Genomic DNA, 25,045 nt, shown 5'->3' with positions numbered 1-25,045 from the left:
GTTTGTTGCAAGTTTATAATTTGTAAATTTTCCCAGTAATAATAGCGGAAACTACTGAAACAGTTTGTAGTAAGAAGTTCTGCTGTCTGTATACTGTATGGTATAATGTGCAGCATGTTTTCTTTAAAAGGTGATAGGGCAAAGCCAATGCTGCTTTTGTTTATATTATGTTTATATTATATTAGTTTATATTATTTTTATTAACATCTCTCTTTGAACTGAACTTGAGGCAAACTCTTTAGTTTTCTTTTGTGTGAAGTCTGCAAAATCCTGTTAGTTATTACAGTAAGTTGTACGACGTCTTGCTCAATAAAGAGCCTGTTCCAGTGCTTAGTCACCCTCATAGTAAAAACATGTTTCTTTACATTCAGAGGGAACCTCCTGTGTTTCAGTCTGTGCCCGTTGCCTCTGGTCCTGTGACCGGGCACCACTGAGAAGAGCCTGACTCCATCTTCTTTGCATCCTTCCTTCAGGTATTTTTATACATTGATGATGTCCCCCGTGAGCCTTGTCTTCTCCAGGCTGAACAATCCCAGCTCTCTCAGCCTTTCCTCATGTGGAAGGTGCTCTAGTCCCTTAATCATCTTCGTGGCCCTTTGCTGGACTCTCTCTAGTATGTCCATGTCTCTCTTGTACTGGGGAGTCCAGAACTAGACCCAGCTCTGAGTAGAGGGGAAGAATCACCTCCCTTGACTTGCTGGCAATACTTTGTTTAGTGCAGCCCAGGATACTGTTCACCTTTGCAGCCAGGGCACTTTGCTGGCTCTTGTTCAACCTGGTGTCCACCAGGACCTTTTCTGCAAAGCTGCTTTCCAGCTGGGCAGCCCCCAGCATATACTGGCACGTGAGGTTGTTCCTCCCCTGGTGCAGGACTTTACACTTTTCATTGTTGAACTTCATGAAGTTCCTGTCAGCCCATTTCTCCAGCCTGTCACGGTCCTTCTGGATGGCAGCACAACCCTTTGGCATATCAGCCACTCCTCCCATTAATGAAGATATTGAACAGGATTGGACCCATTATTGACCCCTGGGGGTACATTGCTACCTACTGGAGTCCAACTAGACTTTGTGCCACTGATCACCACCCTCTGGGCCCAGCCATTCAACCAGTTTTCAGTCCACTTCACTGTCTACTCATCCAGCCCATACATCATGAGCTTCTCCGGGAAGATCTTATGGGAGACAGTGTCAAAGGCCTTACTGAAGTCAAGGTAGACGATATCCACTGCTCTCCCTTCATCTACCAAGCCAATCATTTCATCAAAGGCCTTACTGAAGTCAAGGTAGACAATATCCGCTGCTCTCCCTTCATCTTCCAAGCCAGTCATTTCATCATAAAATGTTATCAAATTGGTCAAGAATGACTTCCACTTGATGAAACTATGCTGATTACTTCCAGTCACCTTCTTGTCCTTCATATGCCTGAAAGTGGTTTCCAGGATTAGTTGTTCCATCACCTTCCCAAGGACTGAGGTGAGGCTGACTGGCATGTAGCTCCCTGGATCTTCCTTCTTGAAGACAGAAGTGACATTTGCTTTCTTCCAGTCCTCAGGCACCTCTCCCAGTTGCGGTGATTGTTCAAAGAACATTGAAAGTGACCTTGTGATGACATCTGCCAGCTCTCTCTGCACTCATGGGTGCATCCCATGAGGGCCCATGGACTTACATATGTCTAGTTTGCTTAAGTATTGCCTGACCTGATCCTCTTCCACTGAGAGTAAGTCTTCCTTCCTCCATCCTTTCCTCCTGGTCTCTGGGAGCTGGGATTCGAGGCTGGTCTTGCTAGTAAAGACTGAAGTGAAGAAGGTATTCAGTACCTCAGCCTTTTCCAATAGGAAAAGAAGCTCATGATTTTCTTGACTTGAAATCGATGTATATTCCCATAGACAGTGAAATATTTTAGTTGGCTCTTTTTCAGCTGTTTTGTCCTCTTGCTTCTTTCCTTTTCTAAGCTGAAATGAACACAAGAAGTTAGTCAGGATTGTGTAATACTTATACAATTTATACACATTTTTCAAAAAAGTTTTATGTTGATTTCATATCCAACAGCTCTGAATAATGTACAAACAAAAGAAAATACAGTTGTTTAGTGTCAGAAAAGGAAAAAAAAAAAACCAACCACGGATTGGTAACAGGGACAGGAAGAGGTAAGGAAAAGATATTTGTTATCATGAGCGTATTTTCACCTCATCATCAGCTGATGATCTTTCCAGATAATCAGTGTAACAAGTATTACATGCTGCTTTGTCTAGAAAAAGACACTATTGGTAGATCACCTTTCCTGCTTGGAGCACTGTACTGTGTGTGCAGTGATCAATACCAGAAACCTTTGCCAGCTAATGGGATGAAAAACAAAAAACCCAGAACGCCCAAAACACAATATATATTAAAGTGGCAGTGTTTGTTGGAATTGATTGTGTTAAGTTATATTAGTTTATTCTTCAATAATACTGAGCTGAAATAACTGGAGTCTTAGTGCAGAGCAAGGAATAAACTTTATAAATCAAAGTACTGTGACTTAAAGTTCAAAACTTACTTTCAAAATCCTCAGTTTTTGACTTGTAAGCTAGAGACATCTTAGAGATGTTTTAATTCAGCACCTTCTGAACATTGTGCCTATTAAGATACTTACACCAAATTGTTAGTTTAAAAGAAAAACCACAACAACCAGAACTTGCTACTTAATGTATATGTTAAAAAAAGAGTGAATTTTCATGCCATCTTGTTATTAACTGATTATGTGATAGTTCTAATGGTTAATGGATTGATTCTCAACTTTTTAGTACTTAATATGGCAAGAAAAAATTGAAAAATACACTTTTTGATTTTGCTCTCCTTTAGTTCAAAACCTGAAGAATAGGTGAAAAGCATTCTGGAGAAAGTAATTAAATGGTAGATGTTTTTGTACTGACATTTGGTGTGCTATACCTATGAAATGGAAATACTAAGAAAGGTTTAAAGATATCAATATTTATAAAGAATATTATGTTGGACACATGGTAAATTTTTTTGAATGTAAATGTTTTGTTCTTCAGCTCTACATTTTAAGAATTAATGCATTAAGAAGAAATCTGATAAAAATGTAATTATTCTGCATTATATACAGTCTGCGTGACTGCTCAAAGGAAAATTAGTGTGAGCCAGATACGTTGTATTCCATCCACATGTTCCACATGAAAATTGCGTATTTTACATTATTTGGGTGTTAAAAATAATCACTTTTTTGGTTTCCTGAATTTGTTAGACTTTCATGAAATGTTTTTTGTTACCACCATTTTTTTCAGTAACTGGTAATAATCCATGAAGTTGGAGCAGCAAATTCAAAAGACATCTTACATACCCTGCTTGATGATTGATGAACCTATGCTAGATTTTAAGCAGGGTTTAAACTGGCACAGAAGTTTGAGCTGATTTTTTTTTTAAATGTTTTGTATGTGTCAGCCAAAATTGGGGTTCATTTTTTTAAAAATACTTTTGTATGGATTGTTTTTGTAAAGCTGAGCTATATGTGTAGCAGCAGTAGATGTGGTAGTTTAGTATCCGATGTGTACCGATTGCTTGCTTGCTGTTTTTTAACAGTTCTTTAACTGAGCATATCTATAATATATGCTTAAACCCCTTGTGTTTCTTTGGTCTGAAAGCCCTGTTGAAAAGATAACCTTTTGTAAAGCATTAAGCTTAATTTGAACAGAATTTGGTAAAGATACCACTATAGAGAGTGACTTCTTGTATGTATGCTGTTTACTGCTTGTTAACGTTGCCTCCCTATTAAAAAGCAAAACAAAGCCACATTTAGAGGCCTTGCTTCCAGTAATTTAATATTTTATTTTGACTATTTTTTTTAAGATTTTTTGACATGTGGCTTGTTTTATTTTTGTAAACCAGTGGTGTCTTTTGTATATTTACTCTCTTATAAAAGCCCATATTTAGCTTTGCACAGATAAATATTTAAAGAGTTTGTTTTCCTTGGTAAAAAACCCTTTGCTATACTTTGATATGAGACAGTCAGTTATGTGATACTTTCTGCAGTGAATATATCAATGAGTGCATGTAATCTTTTTTTTTCTCAAATGCACATTACTGTAAAGCCTCCCTGGCTTGTCAATACTTTTCTTGCATTACTCATTTCTATGAGATAAAATGACTAATTTTAGTGAAGACTAAACTATCAAAAATGTGTAGCTATACATAATATATGTAGATGCATAATATAAATATGTATGGCTGCGTATTTCTGTCATTTTCTTTGGCTGTTCTGTATGCATGTGTGTGTTACTACCTAATTCAATGAGTGTTTCAGTAACAGTGTAGATCTAAAACCAGCTGTGCAGGGAGAACATCCTTAGTTGTACAGGGGAACAACAAAGGAAAAGACATTACACCTCTCCTAGATTCATCATGCTTTAAAACACTGGAATGTAATACACCTACATGATTCCAGAATCCAAATTTCTCCCTTTTTTTCGTGAACATCTACACCACAGATGATTGTGTATCCCAATTCAAAACCAAGAATTTTTCATCAGATGGATATGCAGATTACAGAATTGGTCATTAGCAATTCAATTTAATCCATTTTTTTCCTGCAACTTTTTTCTCTGCTCATTTTCTCTTTTCTCTACCATTCTCTTAGGAATTTTACTGTGTTATAATATCCTTTCACTGCTTTATGGAAAGTTCATTGCGAGCTGAGGATACTATCAACTCTTGATGGTATGCTTTGGGCAATTCTTCATTCAGAGGTCTGCACCAGAGGTGTCTCTGGAATGTTTGCCTAAGATGAAATAATTTTATCATCATGACTTGGTCCATAGACTCATGTAGAACAATTAATTCCTCTAATTTGATCTGTTTTATGATGACTGTTGGAATATTGCAGATCTTTGAGTCTTTAAGAGCCAAACACTTCAGATAATGAATGGCAATGAATGAATGACACAATGTAAGGGTAAGATTCAGTACCCAAACTTAAGATTTTCCCATGTTGTAGCAAAGTTGGCTGTTGAGGGTAGAGCTGTGTTGCCCTTCTTTAGTTCTAGTTTTTCTCTTCTACCTTGATAAATAGCAGGAAAAGCTTTGATAAAACAAGCATGTTTCTATGGTAGACATAATTATCTTCTTGGTGTGCAAAGATTTCTCAAATATTATAATAGGTTTTGATTTCTGATACTGCTTGCAGGCCAAAAGCACTGTGTTTATCCCTATCAGGATGTGTCACCTCTTACTCTGAGGAACACAATTAAGTTTCTGAAGAATGTAGGAGTGAAGTTACTGCTTACTTAAGGAACTAAAGCTACATGGGACTTGAACCTTATATCTTCTACTTTCAGAGGCCCCTTGAAACTGCTGATAGGATGCTTTCATCAGCTGGTGAAAATATGGGGGTTCTTGGCTGATGTCAGTTCATCACATAAGTTTGGAAAGATTATAGCTAATCAGTGATTGATCTTTTATCCCAGCAGAGAACTTTTCTGAGCGTACCTGAAATTCCTACCTGAAGCAGTCACAGAATTTCATTTGAATTAGCAAGTTCATCTTCCAGGAAAGAAGGTGCTTTTATGAACCCCAGGAGTTTTTAATTAGGAAATAATTTCATTTTAATTCATGTAATTTTATTAATTAATTTAATTTTAATTGGGAACTAGGCCTAATGCCTAGTTTTGTTTGAGTGCTCTGAAGCAATTTTAAGTGTGCACTTATATTATTAATCTCAGAAATCAAAACAATGAAATGTAACTCTGTAGTCAAGGAGTGATTGTGATTTCATGATATTAGAACTTCTTGCAAGGTGGGCAAGGTAGATCCTCCTTGCTGTTGGAGCTCATTCTGGCACAGTTTGGACAGTCTTGTAGCATAGGTAAATATTCTCTGAGACAGATAGGGATTGCATGACAGTGATCTTACATGTTCAGAAAACACCATGTCTTGAGTAGAACTGCCATCTGTCCCCATTCCAAAGGCTTCATTAATTTTTCTTCCTGCTTGCTGGTTGCAAGCTACTGCACATGTACACGTCAGTCTGTGTGCACACAGCATCCACCATATGGGATAGCTGGGTTTGGTATCATTTCAAAGATGGCAACACATGTCTGGACTGAGGTTTCTGAATTCAGCATTTCACAAGCCAGTACTTCATTTTTTCCTTTAGTAATAATATTTAAGTTCCTCTCTTGGAATATTTTTTTGCTTTTGGTTTGTTATCAGGGAGGTGACTGTATAGGCATTCCTCAAATGAAAGTTACTTGTCTGCTCAGTTGGTCAAGTTTTCTTTAGAATGTGTTTCTCATGTTCCCAGATCTGCCTGCGTCCTGTTCAGCCTCACACTCATGGGAAGTTATAATTCAGAAATAAAATATTTAGTTACCCAAAATCTCAAGTAAAATATTAACTTATTCTACCTGGGGCAAATTTCCACTAGCCCTCTTTACAGGATATTTTAGCTTCACTTAGTTGGCATATCTCCACATAAATCAGGAAATACTTGGGGCTTGGTATTTTTGGCAGGTTGTTTTTTAGCTATTATTGTTCTGTGCTTTTCTCTGATTTTAGTCCTTTATAATTTCCAAAGTCCTGTTGACCACACAGTATGAAGTAAAATAAAAAATATAATCTGTATCTGTTGATCCGTTTACATGCATAAATAGCATATATGTATGTGTTTTGTGTACACATACTTAACATGGTATGTAATGTCTTAGATTATTTGTGTCAGTAAAATTTAAATCTGGAAGAGGATGGCTTTCTTGTAGTTTTTTAGCCACCACTTAAAAAGTTAATTGTAGTAATTATACTGGAAAAGTAGTAAATTTTCTTATTTTGAGTACCATGAATTATTATTAATCTAGTATTCAGTGTATAATAGCCACAAAACATTATTGCATTGATAAAATTGTGGTCAATATTCTAGAACAGAATCTGATTTTGACTTTGTGTCAACAAAACAACCTCATCTAAATGTTGCTGTAGTTCCATAACTTTATGAAATGTTCTTCATTTATCATCTTTGTAATACTACCAATTAGGAACCATAAAGCTTACATCCCAAGTAGGTATGTGAAACTTTACTACATATTACTTTATAGCTAGCTTTTTGGATTCTTGTGATGCAATGCTTATGATAACACTTGCCTGCAATGTCTCCTTTCCCATCAGATTCATCTTCTCGTACAGCTGTGGGGCTCTTGTCATCTGCTATTTCCCAAGCCACAATTTCCTCATCAGTTTGTGGCTAAAACCCAAATCTTGATGATCCTTTTCCATCTAGTTCAACGTTGATCTTTAATCTTCTGCATTCTTTTAACCAGACATCTTTTGCCAAAAACCTGACAAGATTGTACTGGGCGTCATCAACAGCAACATCAGGCTTGATTTCAGTGAGCAAAGATGAAACAGCTGTTTCATTGTCCAGATCAGCACTCAAGCACTCAATATTTGGTCATAATTTTTTCCAGCTTTGGCTGGCTGTGATAGCCTTGATGTTTTTCACTATATGACTAGTGGTGTAAATTATTATTATTATATTTTCCTGATCCATTTATTCAGTGGTTCAGAAATAGATACTGCTTCTTCAGACAGTATTTTCATCCTATTGTCTTTTGTACTGTCTTGTATTGTCTGTGTTCATTCTTCAGAAACTCTTGCTTCACTTTGGCAAGTCAATGTTCTTGAAATGTTACGTCCAGAATTGCCAAATTATGGCTCAACAGTTGCTGTCATGGGAAAGCTGCAGATGGCTTTGCCTTATGAAAGGTTGTATCAGATAAACTGCTAAATTTTGAAAATAAGTGATGTAAAATGTCTGACGAAAGTTTACAAAACTTCAGACTCTCTCTCTGTATGCACGTGGGAAGTATTTCTGTGGTGTAAAACTTGTCTTTTCAAAGCCGATGGGGATTTTTGTTGTTGTTATGGCTAGAGGACACCAAAGTGGCATGTTACTGTATTCCAGAATTACTTTTTAGTCCTTTTGGAGACAAAGCTGATGACTGTACATTCAGAGGGAGGAGGAGAGATGAGAGTTCTGTTTGTCATTGACATTAGTATTTTCCTATTAACTTTGCATACCACTGTATATATAAGTTGATTGTTTTCACTGGAGTAGGATTAAATAGTTGATTGTCTGTCTTATTTTAATTTACTTTTATAGTGGAAAATGGTGAAGGCGTTTGGAAGTCATTCTCCTGCAATTAAATGATTTTTCTGTTTGTTTTGGGGTTTTGTATGTGTGCACGTCTTGCACACTGCTTGATTCAGTGATCTGTTTTCTATTGGAGAAAATTTACAAGCACATTGCCTGCCTCACACGAATTTGTTTCCCACAGAGATTCCTAAAGCAACGTGTGAGGTTTCTCATTACCCAGCTATATGGATTACATTTTTACTCCAATAGCAACAGAATTAAATTATACAAAAATTGATCAAGATGCATGTAATCCTAAAGTCTGATCTTTAGAAAAAACTTTTGTCATCTTTAAATGATAACCCTCTGCAAAATCAACAGTAGAAATATTCTGCTTTTGTCAACTTGGATACATCTACAATTGACGTAGCAGCTAATGCTACAGCAAAACGTTAGCAGCCAACTGTACAGCAAAATTGACTATCCAATTTTTTAAATGATTTTGTTTTTTCTAGCTCGAGTTAATAAAAAAAAGTAACAACAAAACCAATAGGCTGTATTCATTTATGGACCTCCATTTCCAGAACCCATGTGGATTAATACACGTCATTCTTTTCTGATCTTAAAATAAGGATGCAGTCCTTCAAACTAGATTTTCATGCCTTCAGTTTTGTTTAACAGTGTCATATTTTGAGCAGTTTGTCATTTATTGATATGCTTGAAAGACAAAACAATTCAAAATCAGTAGTGGTCAGTATTAAATTTTATATCTAAAATGTGAGGAACAAATATAATAATGTATAAATAACAATGCATCTTTTCTTTCGAAGTTTAATGAGGGTTGATAAATTTCTTTGCAAAACTTTGGGATCTCCATATCAAGCTAAAATTTTCCAGTTTCTATGAAACATTTAGATAATTATTTTGCTTTGGTGATCATCCAGGTTTATTCATGTGCATTTTGATTGGCTAACAAGCATGGTATTTTAAGTTAATAAATTATATTTCACTTTTTTGTTATCGTAGAGCTTTTCTTTGGACTAACAGGACTAAAAGAAATACAAGTGCAAGTCTGAATGTAGCATTTCATAATTTGTTTTCAAAATATATGTGCTCTAATCATTGTTTCAAGTTGTCTTCTATACGTTTCAAAATATGTAGTTTAAGACTTGCTTCTCATGACAAAGTCATAATTCAATATTAATGTGTTCTGGTTTTGAGTGGTTCACAAGGCACTTCTTTTTCTAGCAGTCTGGAGGAACTGCTCCGCTTGGTGTGTCAGTAACTCGAAAAAAAGAGGATGAAGCATCAGTTGGAAGTGCACCTTTGGCAAGGCAGCAATCAAATCAAGCCTCTGAGTATGCCAGCAGTCCTGTCAAAACAAAAACAGTAACAGGTATGATCACTTAATTGAACTAGTCATTCTGCCTTTGCAACCTCCCTCCAATAACATGTGTCCACAATTGAACAGCATCAGCTTGTTAAAGGAGACGCAGCTGCCCGAGCACTCACACACATTCTGGGAGTTGCACACGCATCACATGAGACTTTAACTGCTGGGACCAGAGTTCCTTCGCAGCGGCAGCTCCACTGAGCTGACGGGTGCCTCTTTTCGACTCCTCGCTCACACACACACTCATTCTCGGGCGCTTTCTCTCCCCTCCGGCTTGACCCGAGGTTTCCCGAAGCAGAGTCTCCGATAAGACGTACGCCAGACCAATTTATTGATTGGTACAGAGGTGAAAACAGCTGGAGCTGGGTGCCTCCGGAGAGGGACCCAGAACAAAGAAATCCCTGGGCAATGATACCCTTACAATCTAAATTCCCCTCCCCTCAGGAGGCAGTTTGGACCAATAGTAGAATCAGGGTCTGGGGGCTTCCTGCCCTTCATTGGGCCCTTTCCTTGTCTCTAGGCAGGCCGATTCTTCTCTTATCTCTAAGGTTGTAACTTCTGCTAAGGTTGAAGCTTCCTTATCTTTCTGGTTTGCACCAGTTTCGGGGGCCTTCCTTCATGTAGCCAAGTAAAAGTTCAGTGCACGGTCAGTGAATCTGGGTGAAAGTTCACAGCTTGCGGCCTAAGGCTTCAACAAACCTTGATACTAATGCTATGTATTGGATTCCATTTGGGCTAGAAAGTGACTACTACAACAAGCTGTGCAAATACCATGGAACAATTTTCAGTTTTAAAGAGATATTCTCCCAGAAATTGATTATTTTTAATTTAAAAAGTTGTAAAACTTGCAATTTTGAAATTTATGTTGAATTTTCTTCTCATTTTTGTTTAGGTACTGTCTTTGGGGCCCTGATAGTTTCATGTAACACGCTTTCTAAAAAGAGATAAAGGAGATGTGCTTCCAGTAGAATTTCTGCTATTTGCCTTGATATTTAATATTTTAGTCTGTAATTTTATCAGACTTCATACACTGTGATTAACCTCTTTGATTTCAGTCAGTCTGTTCACATTGCTTAAAGTCTGGCATGTATGGAAGTCAAGATTTTGTGCATAAACAGTTAAAATTCACTGTTTTCAGAGTCACTCTCCCATAGAAAATGCATTTGTTGGCACTTCTGTTTCGGGAGTTCAAGAGATTATTAAATTTTGGAATATTTTCTGGCCACTTAAGAGTGCTAAAGTTAAACTTTGTTATCGCTAATCAAGATGATATGGCTTTCTGGGATTTTCTAGGCTATTTATTCATATAGTACTGTCTGCAAGTAGTAAAATAGGAGATCATCCAAAAAAAGTGACTATCCAGCTGAGACTTTTAATAATCCTTCTGAAATACACTGAACAAATTATCTTTTCCTTTGCATTGATGTTTATTTCCAGATAATCATGAAGTACTTCAAGATGTTGTCTGCTGAAACTGAGATTACAATCTTGTCCGTTAGTGGTAGGGTTAATTGTTATTTTGAGATTAAAAAAGAACTGAAACCAGAAAATCTGTTTGCTGAATATTATGTGGGTTGCCATGTTGTTATTGGTAGTAAAATAATAGATTCATTTCAAAGATTTCTATTTCATTTATGATTATCCTTTATTTTTACCATTTACCCTTTTATTTTTACCATTCATGTATGAATTTCCTTTGTTTTTGCCTGTAATGAAATTACTGTACTAAGTATATTCTTCTTTTAACTGTATTTATCATCTCTTCGGCTATATCAACATCATAAATGATATGATATGTTTCTTCTTGAGGTTAATTCCACCTGTGCCTGTCAACAAAGCACAAAGGTGTAATTCACTAGAGAAACTTTTGTAATTTTGAATTTTTGACATTCAAAACCAGCTATTTGCATGAACAGATGCTAATTAGTTTGTGTTAATTGCCAGCTTATAAAAGTATGCATATAGTGTGCAGAAGTAGCTTTGTACTTGAGTTTTGAAAATTAGTGTCCCAGTCTGGTACCTGCTCATCTTGGTAGCCAGTTTTGATCTCCAGCCCTTGTTATTATTCATCTTAAGTATTATATCTTCTGCAGTAACGATCACACCAGAATAGTCTACTAAAAGAAAGTGTTATTGTTCAAAATCTAGAAATGCCATGAATGGCAGTTTTGTTTTTGTTTTGGCTTTTGTGTGTATGAGTGCAGAAATGATGAAACAAAATGATAAATTATAAATAACGTCCTAAAAGCAAAAGAAGGATTTCTGTGCATCTCAACTTCTTCCACTTTTTAATTTGAAGTCAATATCAAGATGTGTTTTCAATTATTTAGTACAACACACTTTGCTGCAAAAATGAAAAGTTCATTTTTTAGGTTTCATTTGTTAGCGACCACTCTACTTTACCCATTCAGTTTATCAAATAAGTTTAGCCTAAATGCTGGGGTTTTTGTGATTAAGCAGATATTTGGCTTCTCTATAAAACAATTTTGTGGCATAGAGTTTGATACTAAGAAATGAAAGGTAATAGTACTAATTCTCTCAAGATAACATTGACTAAGCATTTTCTTTTTTGAATTAGAAGCAGTCTTTTAAAGAACAGATTACTAAGTTTGGTTTCATTAATTCTCAACTGTTAAAAATTTGTTGAAAATGTTGTTATTTTTTTAAGTGAAGCTACATACATATAGCAGAGGGTCTATTTTGTTTGTTTTTAAGATGTAGTGTGCCTGACACTTCTGGTTTGAAGGCTAGCCTGTGTTTTAAAATGTCTACCTATTTCTTATACTCTGGAGATAAAATGCCAGGTGTAATATACCTGAAGTATTTGAGATTTACATGCAAGAATGGGGAATAAAAATATAAAATTAATGCCAAAGAGCAAAAGCCTTGTATACCAATGAAATTATTTACAGGGATGCTATCTGTCTGCTTCAGTAGACCACACAGGTTTCCCATAACTAAAGAAAGGAGAGCCATGTCACACTGCACTGGCATGCAGGCTTGTTCTCTGTGTAGCCTCCTGAAATTTCATGCGATGTTAGAAGCTTTTCCTGTAGAGTTCATCTTATGCCCCAATTGTCAGAATTGGCTTTGCACTGGAAGATTCAGGGGACAGTAAAAACTAACATGTTGCATCACAAAAAAAAGTCTCTGCTTTGATTGCAAAGCCACCAGTTACAGTGGTTAGAAAAGGTTGGATGAATACGAGTGTGAAAGGTGTGATCTCATTCTTAGAGAAGTTTCAGTGGATCCTTTCTTTCACAGTTCATTTCTTGACAGGTATATAATGTGCTGGAATATGGTGAATGAGTGACTAGTTTATTAAGTGACTAAAAATAAGGTGCCTGTGATTCTTCTCCTTTCTAATTTTTCTGGGTCCGTCGCTCCCACAATGTTTCACTTTATTTCCTTTCTTTTAAGTTCACCTACTTTCTGTCTGAGTTTTCTTTCATTATTTGTCTCACCTTTTTAAACCAGGCATATGACACCGATTGTAGGTCTAGGACATATAATGCTACCTATGCTACAAAAGCATTCTAGGAAAAAGGGGCAACAATCCTTGTAAGCCTCTTATTTCTTAATCATCAAGGCTCTAGCTACAGATGTCTTAAGTTGTCGGAAAAGTGAGATTCCTACATTGATAGCAAGCACATATGCATAGTCTTTGCAGATTGAAAGAGATTGTATCTTAAAATCGTTCTATTCAGGTGGTGATTTTGAATTTATCCTTTTCAAGTCTAGCATGATCTCAGCAGTCACTCCCTTGAGAACTGCTAGAAACCAACCCTATGCAGTAAATGAAAGCAGTTTGTAATCACAGCTGTAAAATGATTTAAAACATTGATCGTGAGTTCAGTTTATTAGTTAATGGCTGCTGAGACCTTGCCAAAAATGAAGCATGGGAAAAGAGCAAAACTACTATTTATATGGTATCTGTCTGTGAAAATCCAAGGTTTCTGTTCTTAAGTCTCAAATTGTAGTTATTTATAAACCTCCTCCTTAACCACAGAGGCTTCAAAAACAGAGTAAGATAATAGAATATATGGTTTAAGTTTTGTATGATGTGGCTGTGAACAAGCAAGGTGATAAAGAAAGAATATTAAAAAAAAGTAATAAGTATTCACCTCAATTCCTCCATCCACCCACTTCTCCCATTCAGTGATTCAGCAGTTCCCTGTTAGGTCAATGAAAAGTGATTTGCAGACCCGTAGCTATACATAGAAGTATAGCTCTTATGTCTGGATAGTGGCAAAATGACTGCTATATGTGTGTACAAATATGTAATATATATGTATAGCCTATGTAGCATACCTATACAGGAAGATGATGTAGGCTGCAGTAGATGGATAGGGCAGTCTTTGAAAGCTGTCCTGTGCACACTATTGAACAATGATTAAAGACAAAGTGTCTGTTTTCACACATTCAAGATGGGTGCTCATTCATTACTAAAATAACTTGTAGATTTCATTCATATTAAGTTATTAAATTATTATAATTATTTTTGCTTTGTTTAAGAAATATAATAACATTTTCCATGCTTAAAGATGAAATTGGTTTTTTGGGGGGTTTTTTACTGTCTCCTAGTGAGGTCTTTTGGTAGTCATTACACTGAAATTTAATTTCATCAACACCTACCATGACATCCAATGTTTAGCAGTGCTTGGAAGTAACCATGATATCCCAGACACAAATTTGATACTGTCTTGTGAAGTGTGACCCAGTGGCTGTGGTATCTAATTTTTCAGTAACTGTAGAAAAGTAGCCTCGCACATGCTCTTTAGTATGAGGAACGCTTTTAATGAAAGAAGCTACTTTAGAGAGGCTGAAAAGGTTATTAATTTTTTTACTCACTCGGAATCCTAACAGTTTACTTTTCTTATAGCCACAGGATAGGTAGGTAAGTGGAATTTAATGTATCACCTAAGAAGACGTGAACCTTTTAGCTGGAGTAGGCCCAATAGCCTCTTACAAAGGCACCCGAAAACTGAATGCCCTGTCCTGTAACTGAAAGTACACTTGTCACATAAAATTTTTCTGATCCCTGTTATGCAACAGCCAGGTATTTGGTCATGGTACAGGGGGTGGCTGCATTTCAGCCATGTTGTGAGTGTACATCAGGGCATATGACAGTAGGCAAGTGGTTTTCATCACTAGGTCTAGTGCCCGTGACCAGAGATTGCTCCATTTTATTGTCTGGTGGATAGATTGCAAGGGCATTTGCAAAAGAGAATTAAACAATGGTGGGTTTTGGACATCTTTTTTCCATAGGCCAGGCTGATCAGGTCCACAGGCCAGAGTGCACTGGTCATTTAATTCCACTACAATTTCAGTATTACCATGGAGTATTAGTCCCAAGTTCAAAGCTAAGAAGAGATTCCAGCATTGTTTCATTCTGCAGGAAGTGTATATGTGATGCATAAGAGTATGTGCATATGGAGAGAAAGAAAGGACATTAAATAATTCCAGTTTGGAAAAATCTCTTACTCGTGTTTCTGAAACATTGATATTTTGTTCTGTGGGACTATTGTTCTTACAGAGAAATAATTAGAGTTTTAAAGTTTCGTAAGTGCTAAGTTACACCTAGTGTACTATTTGTTTGTATTTCAAGCAGATGGAGGATGGTGTCATAACAAGAAAGTTCAAAACTCTGTCTTAGATGACCTTTATATTCTCTGTCCTGTATAAATTGTCTGATTTCTAATAAGAACAGAGCTCCTGTTGACAACTTCTACCTTCTTTACCCTGCTTACTTATTTTCCCAGAGCTTGTAGAAACGTATCTTTGAGATATTTATCCTGTCAAATTTGATTTACATTGACCAGCAAATGTAAAAGGAATTAGAGGACAAGCAAATGAGTTGCATGCATATGCATGGAGTATAGGATTGCATAAGCCTTCTTTCCATAGGAAACCAGGCAAAGAAAGATCCCCACCTTTCCTTTCAGTCACTTCCTAACATTTGATAGTGTAGATACAACAGCACGCTTGTAAGTTGGTCGTTAGATACTTACTATAACTGGAACGTCCTGGTTGTTGTGGGAAGTGTTAGTAATTTGATTTTGAAAGCTTTACTCAAGTAATTCTTAAAATTCCTTTGAAGTATACACGTGAGATATTTCTGAACCACTATTAAATACTTCTCCATGAAAGTGGAGAAAAGAGGAAGCTTTAAATGTAGACATGTCTATTTTATTTAGACCAACTGATGCTGTGTTAGTGGTTTTATTTGAAGTTTCATCTTAAGTTAATAAGCTTTCTGTTGAGTACAGTATGGCAGAATATGACCTGTACTTAGCAAAACTGGATGCAGGTTTTTTTTTCCTAAAGTACAGCTAGAATGCTGAACTAGATTCCTGATAAAATGAGCTGTTGGAATGCAAAAAAACTGGCAAATGTGAGAGAAGTCTGGCTGGTGAGAAATCAATGGATTATCTGAAGTATTTGAATTAGTAGGTCGCTATTTCTGTTCAATGAACTGAATGATTATCGTTTATTCATGCCTGCTATGAAATGTATGACTGACTGATTTATTTGGGAAGATGAATAAAATTAAATAGATGCTAAATAGGCAAAGTAAAATATAGGAATTTAAATCTGACACACATTTACCTAGGGTGCCTGAAAATACTAGGATTTTAATATTTTTAAAAATGGGGTTTAGTTCTTGGAAGGATTGTTTAAAAGGAAGGTCTCCAGGCACAGATGATTTAAGGTAACTTTTAAATGGCTGGACAGTCACATACCTATATTGAAAATTAATTATTGTGAGTTTTCATAGCTAGTAAAATGTTTGACTTGTGTGTTACGACAGCATGATTTCTTCAGTTCAGTGTGTGGATTTTAAAAACGTTAGTAACACAAAACCAATGTAGTGTATCAAACATGTTTTCTTTATGGAGAAATTCAAAGTTAGGAGAGACGGAATAGGAGTTTATTTTTAGATTATATTTAAAAGACTAAGGAACTTTCATGTATTTTTAAAAAGGCAGAAAACTAGGCAGAATTCCTCCTGCATTTACCAGAAAAGTTCTTGGAAATCCAAAGGCTGAAATTCTTACTTCATAGTATGAAATTTCTTTGGAATGGTAAGCGATATTAAGATAAATTCAGGCATGGACTTTAGATATGAACACACATATAACACATTTTTGTAATTACTAATATAGTCCTTAGTTTTGCCTGTGAAAGGCTGTTACTGATTTGTATGAAAGCGTCAGTTCTTTTTTATTTTTGTTCCCAGAACTGAATAGGTATTTTTTGCCAGAAATAGTGCAGCAATCGTTAAGAATTTGGTGGGAGAAAATGCTGACCACAGCCATTCCCTAGCCAGCCCCCACATTCACACAGAAAGATCCTTTTTGCTTGCACAACAATGTTAATATTGCATTTGTCTTTGTTTACAGATATATGTTTACTCTAGAAAAAGGCATGTTGGGTAAAAAGTCAAAAGCCTGTGTATTTTAACACTTATTCTGCTGCTAACTCATTGAGTGACCATCCTAATTTAGTCACTACACCTCACTGCTGCCGTTTCCCTGGGTATAAAGGACTTGCTCTGGCTAGTTGTCAGGGACTGTGTGGCTCAATTATCATCTTGATTGATAAAAGTAATGTATTATCTACACCGTTAGTAAAGTAGAGTGCAGAAATGCTCAAAGCCCAGTAAAATTATTTATGCAAAGACTATTCAGTATGTAGGCAAATATATAGCATATTTTTATAAGATTAAAAGGACTTCCTGCTGCTATTTAAGTTAGTTAAGTACTGCTTTTATTCTCAAGCATCCTAATGAAGAGTGCAAACTTTTTTACATACAGATCATCATGGTCTATCCTTAGAAAAAAAATCTCAGTTACGTGAATAATTCAAATATCAGTCATCCAGGAATGGGCGTATAGGGAATAACTTCTCTTACGATGCTGCAAAAATAAAATGTGAATAGTTCTGAAACACTTCTGATGTATACTGGTGGTTCAGAAAATATTGGTAAATACAGCTTTGAGCTTCACCTAATGGTTTCAATGAGCCTGCTGCTTAGGTTAACTTTTCATTTTTAAATTGGGTTGTGGGAAAAAATAGTACATTAAGATAGGAATTATTTTTAACAAGATATTCCTCTGTGGTTTTGCAATTTCTTGTATATGTATAATGTTTTAATATTAAATCATGGAACAAAATTATTATATGGAAGTGCATTCTATTGGGAACAGAATTTGGTTTTGGCCATCATATATATATACACAGAAGTGTGAATCATTTGTAATGTCTTCATATATCTCATATATAGACATATATGTTTAGTTCTGTTGTGTTGCAAATATAAAAATATGCAGACTTATGAGGAAAATTGGAATGCAAACCTAAGGACAAACAAGCTTTTATATAAGAAATTTCACTGAATTTTTACTTTTGCACAGTATTATATGAAGAAACCAAAACCTATTGGCTTACAAAAAAGAGCAAGTATTAAGTAGGTGGTGGTTTTTGGTTTGGGGTTTTTTTGGTGTTTGGTTTTGTGGTTTGTTGTTTTGTTGTTTTTTTTTCCTGGGGGCGTGGGGGGTAGTTTTTGTTTTGTTTTAAATATGAAGAATCCAATTAATCTTCCAAAAAAAAAAAAAATCTGTAGGCCATTTAGATTTTTTTCAGAGTTGTTTGAAGTTTGAATTTTCTCCTCCACTGCATTTTAATCTCATTTCTAATCCCTTAGATCCCTTGATCAGTTCCTTAATGGCTTGCATTTGTCACAAACACCTTGGTATTTTTGTTTTTATTTCTGATAAAAAGCCATATCTAATACATGATAATTTGAATAGATATTAAGAAATCTCAATGAGTTCTTTGACACTATGGAGACTACTTCCAATTTTAGCAGAGGAAAAATCTTTCCAGAAAGAGCCAGGTAATAACAGTACGCTTTCCTTTGATTTCTTTCTTCTTTTAAATACTGTTAATGTTCATGTGTTTTGCTGTCATGGCCTCTTAGTAACTATGATTAGTTTCCACTAGGATTTTTCTCAGCTTAACTCAGTTCTGATGTGTGAGAAGCTATGTGACAGATGATGTGATGTGGGAAGGAAAGCTTGCCCAGGTCATATGTCAGCTGCATTTTGAGTACGGTCATACGATGGGATGGTGGAGAGACTATCCTATTGCAGGCTGCTGCATGGGTGTCTGTCTATGAACCTTGTCTTTCAGTAGGAGCTCTCTGAGCTTCTGGGCATCACTGAAAGTATGGGTTTGCCTGCAGCAGGATAACCTTTTCCAACCAGAAAGAAGCTGCTGCCCTCTTAATGCATGAGGTATCTGAGGCACACAGTGGGCCAGGAGAAATGAGTTGTCTTGTGCCAGAGGGATGAGACACGATAGATCCGTACCACATAAAAATTAGGAATAAGGTATTAGCATTGTGTTTTACTTCGCTTTAGTTCAATTGCTAGCTGTAAGGAGAGAGGAGGAACTGAAAGTATGAGGCCAGTGGTGAGTACAGATTATCAGTAGTCCTCAACCGAGTAGTGGAAAATCTCTGATCTGTGGTCTTTCCTGCTTTGATTTCACAGAATCACTGAATTGTATAGGTTGGAAAAGACCTTTAAGATCGAGTCCAACTGTAAACCTGACACTACCAAGACCAGCACTATACCATGTCCCTAAGCACCTCATCCAACCATCTTTTAAATACTTCCAGGGATGGCGACTCACCCACTTCCCAGGGCAGCCTCTTCCAATGTTTGATAACCCTTTCAGTGAAGTAAAATTTCCTAATATCCAGTCTAAACCTCCCCTGGCGCAACTTGAGGCCATTTCCTCTTGTCCTATCACTTGTTACCTGGGCGAAGAGACCAGCACCCACCTCTCTACAACCTCCTTTCAGGTAGTTGTAGAGAGCAAGAAGGTCTCCCCTCAGCCTCCTTTTCTCCAGACGAAACAACCCCAGTTCCCTCAGCCGCTCCTCGTAAGACTTGTTCTCCAGACCCTTCACCAGCTTCGTTGCCCTTCTCTGGACACGCTCCAGCACCTCAATGTCTCTCTTGTAGTGAGGGGCCCAAAACTGAACACAGTATTCGAGGTGCGGCCTCACCAGTGCTGAGTACGGGGGCACGATCACTTCCCTAGTCCTGCTGGCCACACTATTTTTGATACAAGCCAGGATGCCATTGGCTTTCTTGGCCACCTGGGCACACTGCTGGCTTGTATTCAGCCAGCTGTCGACCAACACCCCCAGGTCCTTTTCTGCCAGGCAGCTTTCCAGCCACTCTTCCCCAAGCCTGTGGCATTGCATGGGGTTGCTGTGGTCCAAGTGCAGGACCTTATTTGTTTTATTTGAGGAAATGTCCATTTGCCCTAAATCTTTGTACTTCAGAAGTTTTATTTTCCCTTTCCCTTAGGTCACTGAATATTAATAGCACAGAATAGCACCATTTTCCCCAAAGATCTTTTTATTTTTAAAACTTTTAAGTATTTTATGGATCAAACTTCTAAAGCAACCAGTTCCCAGTAGGCTAAAAAACACAGAGGAGGAGGCATATATCTATATAAGAAAGACACCTCTATCTAGAATTTATACCTATAAGTCTTGCTTGATGGCATCTCCTACAAAGAGAGTACATTTATGATTAATTTTGCAGAATTGCTTCTTGGAACTCCCTCTGTACTTTAACCCTACATTATGAAATTAATTAGGAAAACTGCTGCTTCTGGTAGCTCAATCCTGATTGATCTGATCAATCCTTTTTAAAAAGTCTGTTCATTACCAGTGTGTGTTCTGAAATTCATGGTGAGTGTGGCAGCCTCTGAGTGATTGATAGTTGATTGAAATAGTTGTGTATATTTTTACAAAAATATCAGTTACACAATATGGGACTAGAAGATGAGAGTAGGAACATTTTATGTTCCTGCACACTGGTTTTCTTAAAAATTCAACTTGTACAACCTGAAGCAGCCCCCCCCTCCATTTGTTTTCCCCTCATCAGTTTATAAGTGTTTCATACAAATCGTATTTTCTATCTAGCTATTGCTCACTGGCTCCTGGCTTCGACACAAGGCGGATTACAGTGCCAGGAAATGTTCCTAGGTTTTCAGTTCAGTAGTAGCTGAGTAGCATAATTATTTTAGGAGATTAACCTTCATAGCAAGACAGATGGAGCTGATCCAGTCTACTATAGAGGACTAGCCAAACACATACGATAGCCGCACCAGACTACTACAGTCTCTTAGCAACTGTCATCTACTGATGGCCTTGCCTGATGGGGAATTAAGACATTGTTCTGTCCCAGCTTCCCTTCAGACAGAACTCTGGGACTTACCAGTGCAGGACAAAAATGAACAGAGGACTTCTTTCTTCTTTTCTTTTCAGGAGTTACTTCTGTGCTTGTTTCTTCTTTCTACTCTGAAACACTTCTTACTATTTCTCTATTTTCCATGATTTCTGGTTGAATGGTTCCTTATCTGGTTGTTGGGTTTTGAGGCTTTCTTTTTTTTGGTCTTGCAGTGAAGCTGTTGTCTGTCATGGATATTCCTGGAATTTGAATCAGCTTCGCAGGTTTGAATTGCACATATATGGAGAGAAACAAGTGGTGCTTCAGCCAGCTAATTTTATTTTTTAATTCACAGATAGTTGTTTCTGGCATTAGAAAGTTGATTCCCCTAATTGAGAGAGAATTAGCAGAGTGTGTGTTTCCCAGCGAACAAAACATGGGAGACTGGAACAAAACCTAGCTTTAGATCTTACTCACGAGGAATGCACTTGTTCAGTGACATAGGATGTTGATATTCCCTGCTGATTGTGTAGAATATATAGTTTTACATTGTATTTATCTGTTCATCCTGACCTGAAGCATTCCTGCCTGTGAGATTTCCAGAGTCTCACAGTGACATTGTATACTGTTCTCACCCTTACCCACACTTGTATTCTGGAGTTCTGTGCTTCAGTAACTTTTATTTTAATATTTCTTGATACTCAAGCTGTTTCTAATTCTTACCTTGTAATATGTGTAGTGTAGGGCCTGACTACACAGAGAAGATGTTGTGAACTGAGGTAGGGTAAGAAGTTAAAGCAGAATGGCTGTTCCTCACTGAATGTCTTTGTTTTAATTTAATCCATTTGTAATGTGAATGGAATACTCACTGCATGGCATAAATGTGTCCACATGAGACAATATTATTAAACAGCTACTCCACACTTCTTCTCCATATGAACAATTTACTTGTTCGTCTCTCCAGCACAGCTGACAACAAACAATCCTGAAATGTCACACGTTTTACATTCTCATGATCCAATTTTCATTCTTTATCATTCTAATTATAAATATCCATGATTGGAGCCAGGAATATCTGAGAGGACTAATTATATTGCAGCCATAAAAATTCTTTCAGTCTTCTGACAACCTCTCTTTTTAAACCTTTTGATTCCCCATCAGTTTAGTAACGTTAATGCTTCTCTTTCTTTTCAGATCATTAAAAATACTATTTGTTGAAGGATTTTGGCTAGAAGATTAATCAACTCCGGTCTTTTCTAGCCTTGATGGGCAAAATGTCACAAATTAATTTCTCAAGTGGCGTTAACATTGCACGCTTTTGGCAGAAATTCACCTCTCAGATGTTTCATTTTTAATTCCTTGCATGTTTCCTTGCATGATCAAAATTGACTGAATACCCAGTGATGCATATCAAGGGGCATATACTTTTGGTCACCTGAGTTCAGTTGATAGCATAATTTTGTTATAAGAATTTTTCTGTACTTTGTATGCCACAGATTTCTCCTAGCTGTATAATTGTGAGACATAAATTGTCACACTTGTGCTGATTTCAATTTAATTTAAAATGAAGTCATGAAGACTTCATAATTTATTCCTGCAGTTCTGTCAGCTCAACAACATGTAGGCCAAAACTGGAAATGTTAAAGAAGCTGACAATAATTTGGTGGGTGTCCCAAAACATAAGAAGGAGGATATTCTGTAAGAGATGACAGGAGGAACTATGTACCATTCATACAGTCTTTAATGAATTTGTAGTTACTACTTGATCTCCTCACTAGTCCTCTTTTGAAGTTCTACTCTGCTTATATTCAATTAAATGCTTCTGTTATCTAAAATATTTTCATATTCGTGTTATTTAATAACTAACAATTTAAGGAAATTTCTCTTTTTACTAGAAAACACTGAATTTTGCTGAAATATTTCATACTTTAGTACCTTTAAGCTTGACAAAGTAAGAAAGTGATTTAATTTTTATGCTTTTTTTGGAAGCATACTGAAGTTTTTCTTAAGTGAATTTTTTAAAGAAAATAAATCAAAGGCGGTAATTTAATATGGGCTGTCTTTCATTTCTTACGAGTTTAGAAAACTAAAACCTTTTTTAGATTACACTGGCAGCAATGTATGTGAAAACCTCTTGGATTGCTATTCCGTCACCAAATAGGTTATCACACTTAGAAAACTGTCTTAATTTGCTTAGGTCAAGCATTCTTCATAATATTTTCTTAGCAGTTTACATTTAAAAAGTTTAAGCATTTAATTTCATTGCATTTCTCACCAGGCTTAACTGATACAGTTGTATTGCCAAGTTTAAACTAATAATAGACACACTATTATTACGTCCTTAGTGGGATACATAGAGAAAATATCTTTTAGAATTTAAAGGAATCTTTTTCTGTGCTACCAGTAAGTATATTACTTAGTTATATATTCTTTGTGTAACTGAGTTTTGTTGTTTGCATTAGAATCTCGTCCGTTGTCACTTCCTGTGAAAACCATGCTGAACTCATCTGAAAGCTGCAGAAGTCCTGAAGAAAGAATGAAGGAATTTATTGGAATAGTGTGGAATGCAGTTAAGCGCCTTACACTTCAGGTAAGATGAAAAGGAAGTGGAAAAAAACCCTATGTCTTTCCAAACTTTATGATACTTTTTATGCATCCTCATGCTTTTTATTAGAGAGTTTTTAAAGGAGCTCCCAAGTTTTATTGTCTTATTTCAGTAGTTTCAAAGTCTTAGAGAATGAAAAATAAAATATAGGGTTTTTTGTAAATTAAGCAAAGAATGCTTTGGTTTTAGAATATTAGTTTTTGAAATACTTTTTTATATCTATATGTATATTTAATATATATTTTTATATCCTTTAAAAACTTATATGAAGAAAAAAATGCTTGTCACACTTTTCTGTATTATAAACATAGCTATACACCTCTTTATCCATAGTTAGATTTGCAGAATACCTTCCTTTCCAAAAATATTTGAGGAAAGTGTGTATGATAAATACTTCCTTGGGCTGTATGATACAATATGATGTTACACAGTGATGGCTCAGCTGCTTACTTGTCTACCTTTTCATAAAGGATGAGTAGATGACCACTCCGATTAAACCATTTCATCCTAGACTGCTCTAGATTGTGATCGCTGATCTATAAAAGCAGAGTTTTCATGTAGTAGTATATACACATACTGTACACAAAAAAGGCCACGTTAGAAGTCTAGTGTTACAATTGCATGATCAAATACTAGATGGCTTAGCAATGCTAGAATTAGGACTCTGTTCTTCCAAGTATATATCAAGTGCCTGCTTAGAAATTACCCTAACTTAGAATTATTACAATATGTGTCTTTTGAACAGTACATTCTATGAGACTGGTATTTTATGGTACACCAGCATATAGTAGCAAAACTGTTTTTGTGTTAAAATAAAAAAAAAATTGAAACCCACCCTATTTCTGAAAGAAAGTAATCATTGAATGCCTGTTCCTTCTTCCTACCAAGAAATACATTTATTTATATACAGGCTCATCCCAGAACCTGTGTCTGTTTTAGTCCTCTTTCATGCAGAAAGTACTTTGGGTTCAAAATACTAGAAAGTTTGAAAGTTTAAGTTTTGCCTGAGCAAGAACTTCAGACTTGTGACTTGATTGCAGAACATACTGAAGTTGAGGATATGCTTTCTATTAACTCTATTTAGTTTTCAGCCAGCTCTTTCATCATTATTTCATGAGTATTTTGCTTGTTTTTCTTTCTTAATGTTGTCTCCACTGGAGGTTAAAATGGCTAGATAAGGGGAGTCAAGAGAGAGAATTTATAAGCTCTTCGAGGGAAGCAGTGTGTTTTTGATATGTATCTGGGTGGTACCTAGCACAATGAGACTCCCTATATAAATGAGGCTTACAGTTTGACTCATAGTAAAAGTAATAATATAATAATGAGGATGAAGAAGAGCTGGACCCTTTATAAATGGGGAAAATTGAATCGGGACTAAGATATTCCGCTCATACATTTTTCAAGGTACACTTTGTTATATGAGCAACCAGCAAAGTGAATTTGTTTCGAAGAATGGTTAGGATACTGACCAGCTAAAAATTAAGTTTGCCTTTTACCAAATAGAAAAAAAAAAAAGGTGGTGTTCAAACTAATAGTATTTTTGTGGAGATGAAAGCTGATGACAGTGATAGGCACATGTTCTCTCAGAGAGTAATTTGTAAATATATCACTGCTCTGACATAATACACTCATAGATTACAGCTAATACTGGCAGAGGATTTTTTGGTATTAGA

The 25,045-nt window shown here is 36.2% G+C and overlaps 1 protein-coding gene across 9 annotated transcripts in view; it reads left to right on the top strand.

Annotated features, from left to right (window-relative positions):
* VPS13B (vacuolar protein sorting 13 homolog B) overlaps positions 1-25,045 on the top strand; it is a 489,796-nt gene that overhangs the window by 219,419 nt on the left and 245,332 nt on the right. For 8 of the 9 annotated variants that reach the window (XM_072852126.1, XM_072852122.1, XM_072852127.1 and 5 more), the window contains 2 exons: positions 9,368-9,515; positions 23,230-23,357. In XM_072852126.1, the coding sequence (XP_072708227.1) occupies positions 9,368-9,515; positions 23,230-23,357 (276 nt within the window). The remainder of the gene's footprint in view (positions 1-9,367; positions 9,516-23,229; positions 23,358-25,045) is intronic. The other variant, XM_072852124.1, reaches the window with a different exon arrangement.

Source organism: Ciconia boyciana, chromosome 2, assembly GCF_034638445.1.
Source record: "Ciconia boyciana chromosome 2, ASM3463844v1, whole genome shotgun sequence".
NCBI lineage: Eukaryota > Metazoa > Chordata > Aves > Ciconiiformes > Ciconiidae > Ciconia > Ciconia boyciana.
The sequence above is the reverse complement of the archived record's forward strand: the minus strand, read 5'-3'. Positions and strand labels throughout refer to the sequence as shown.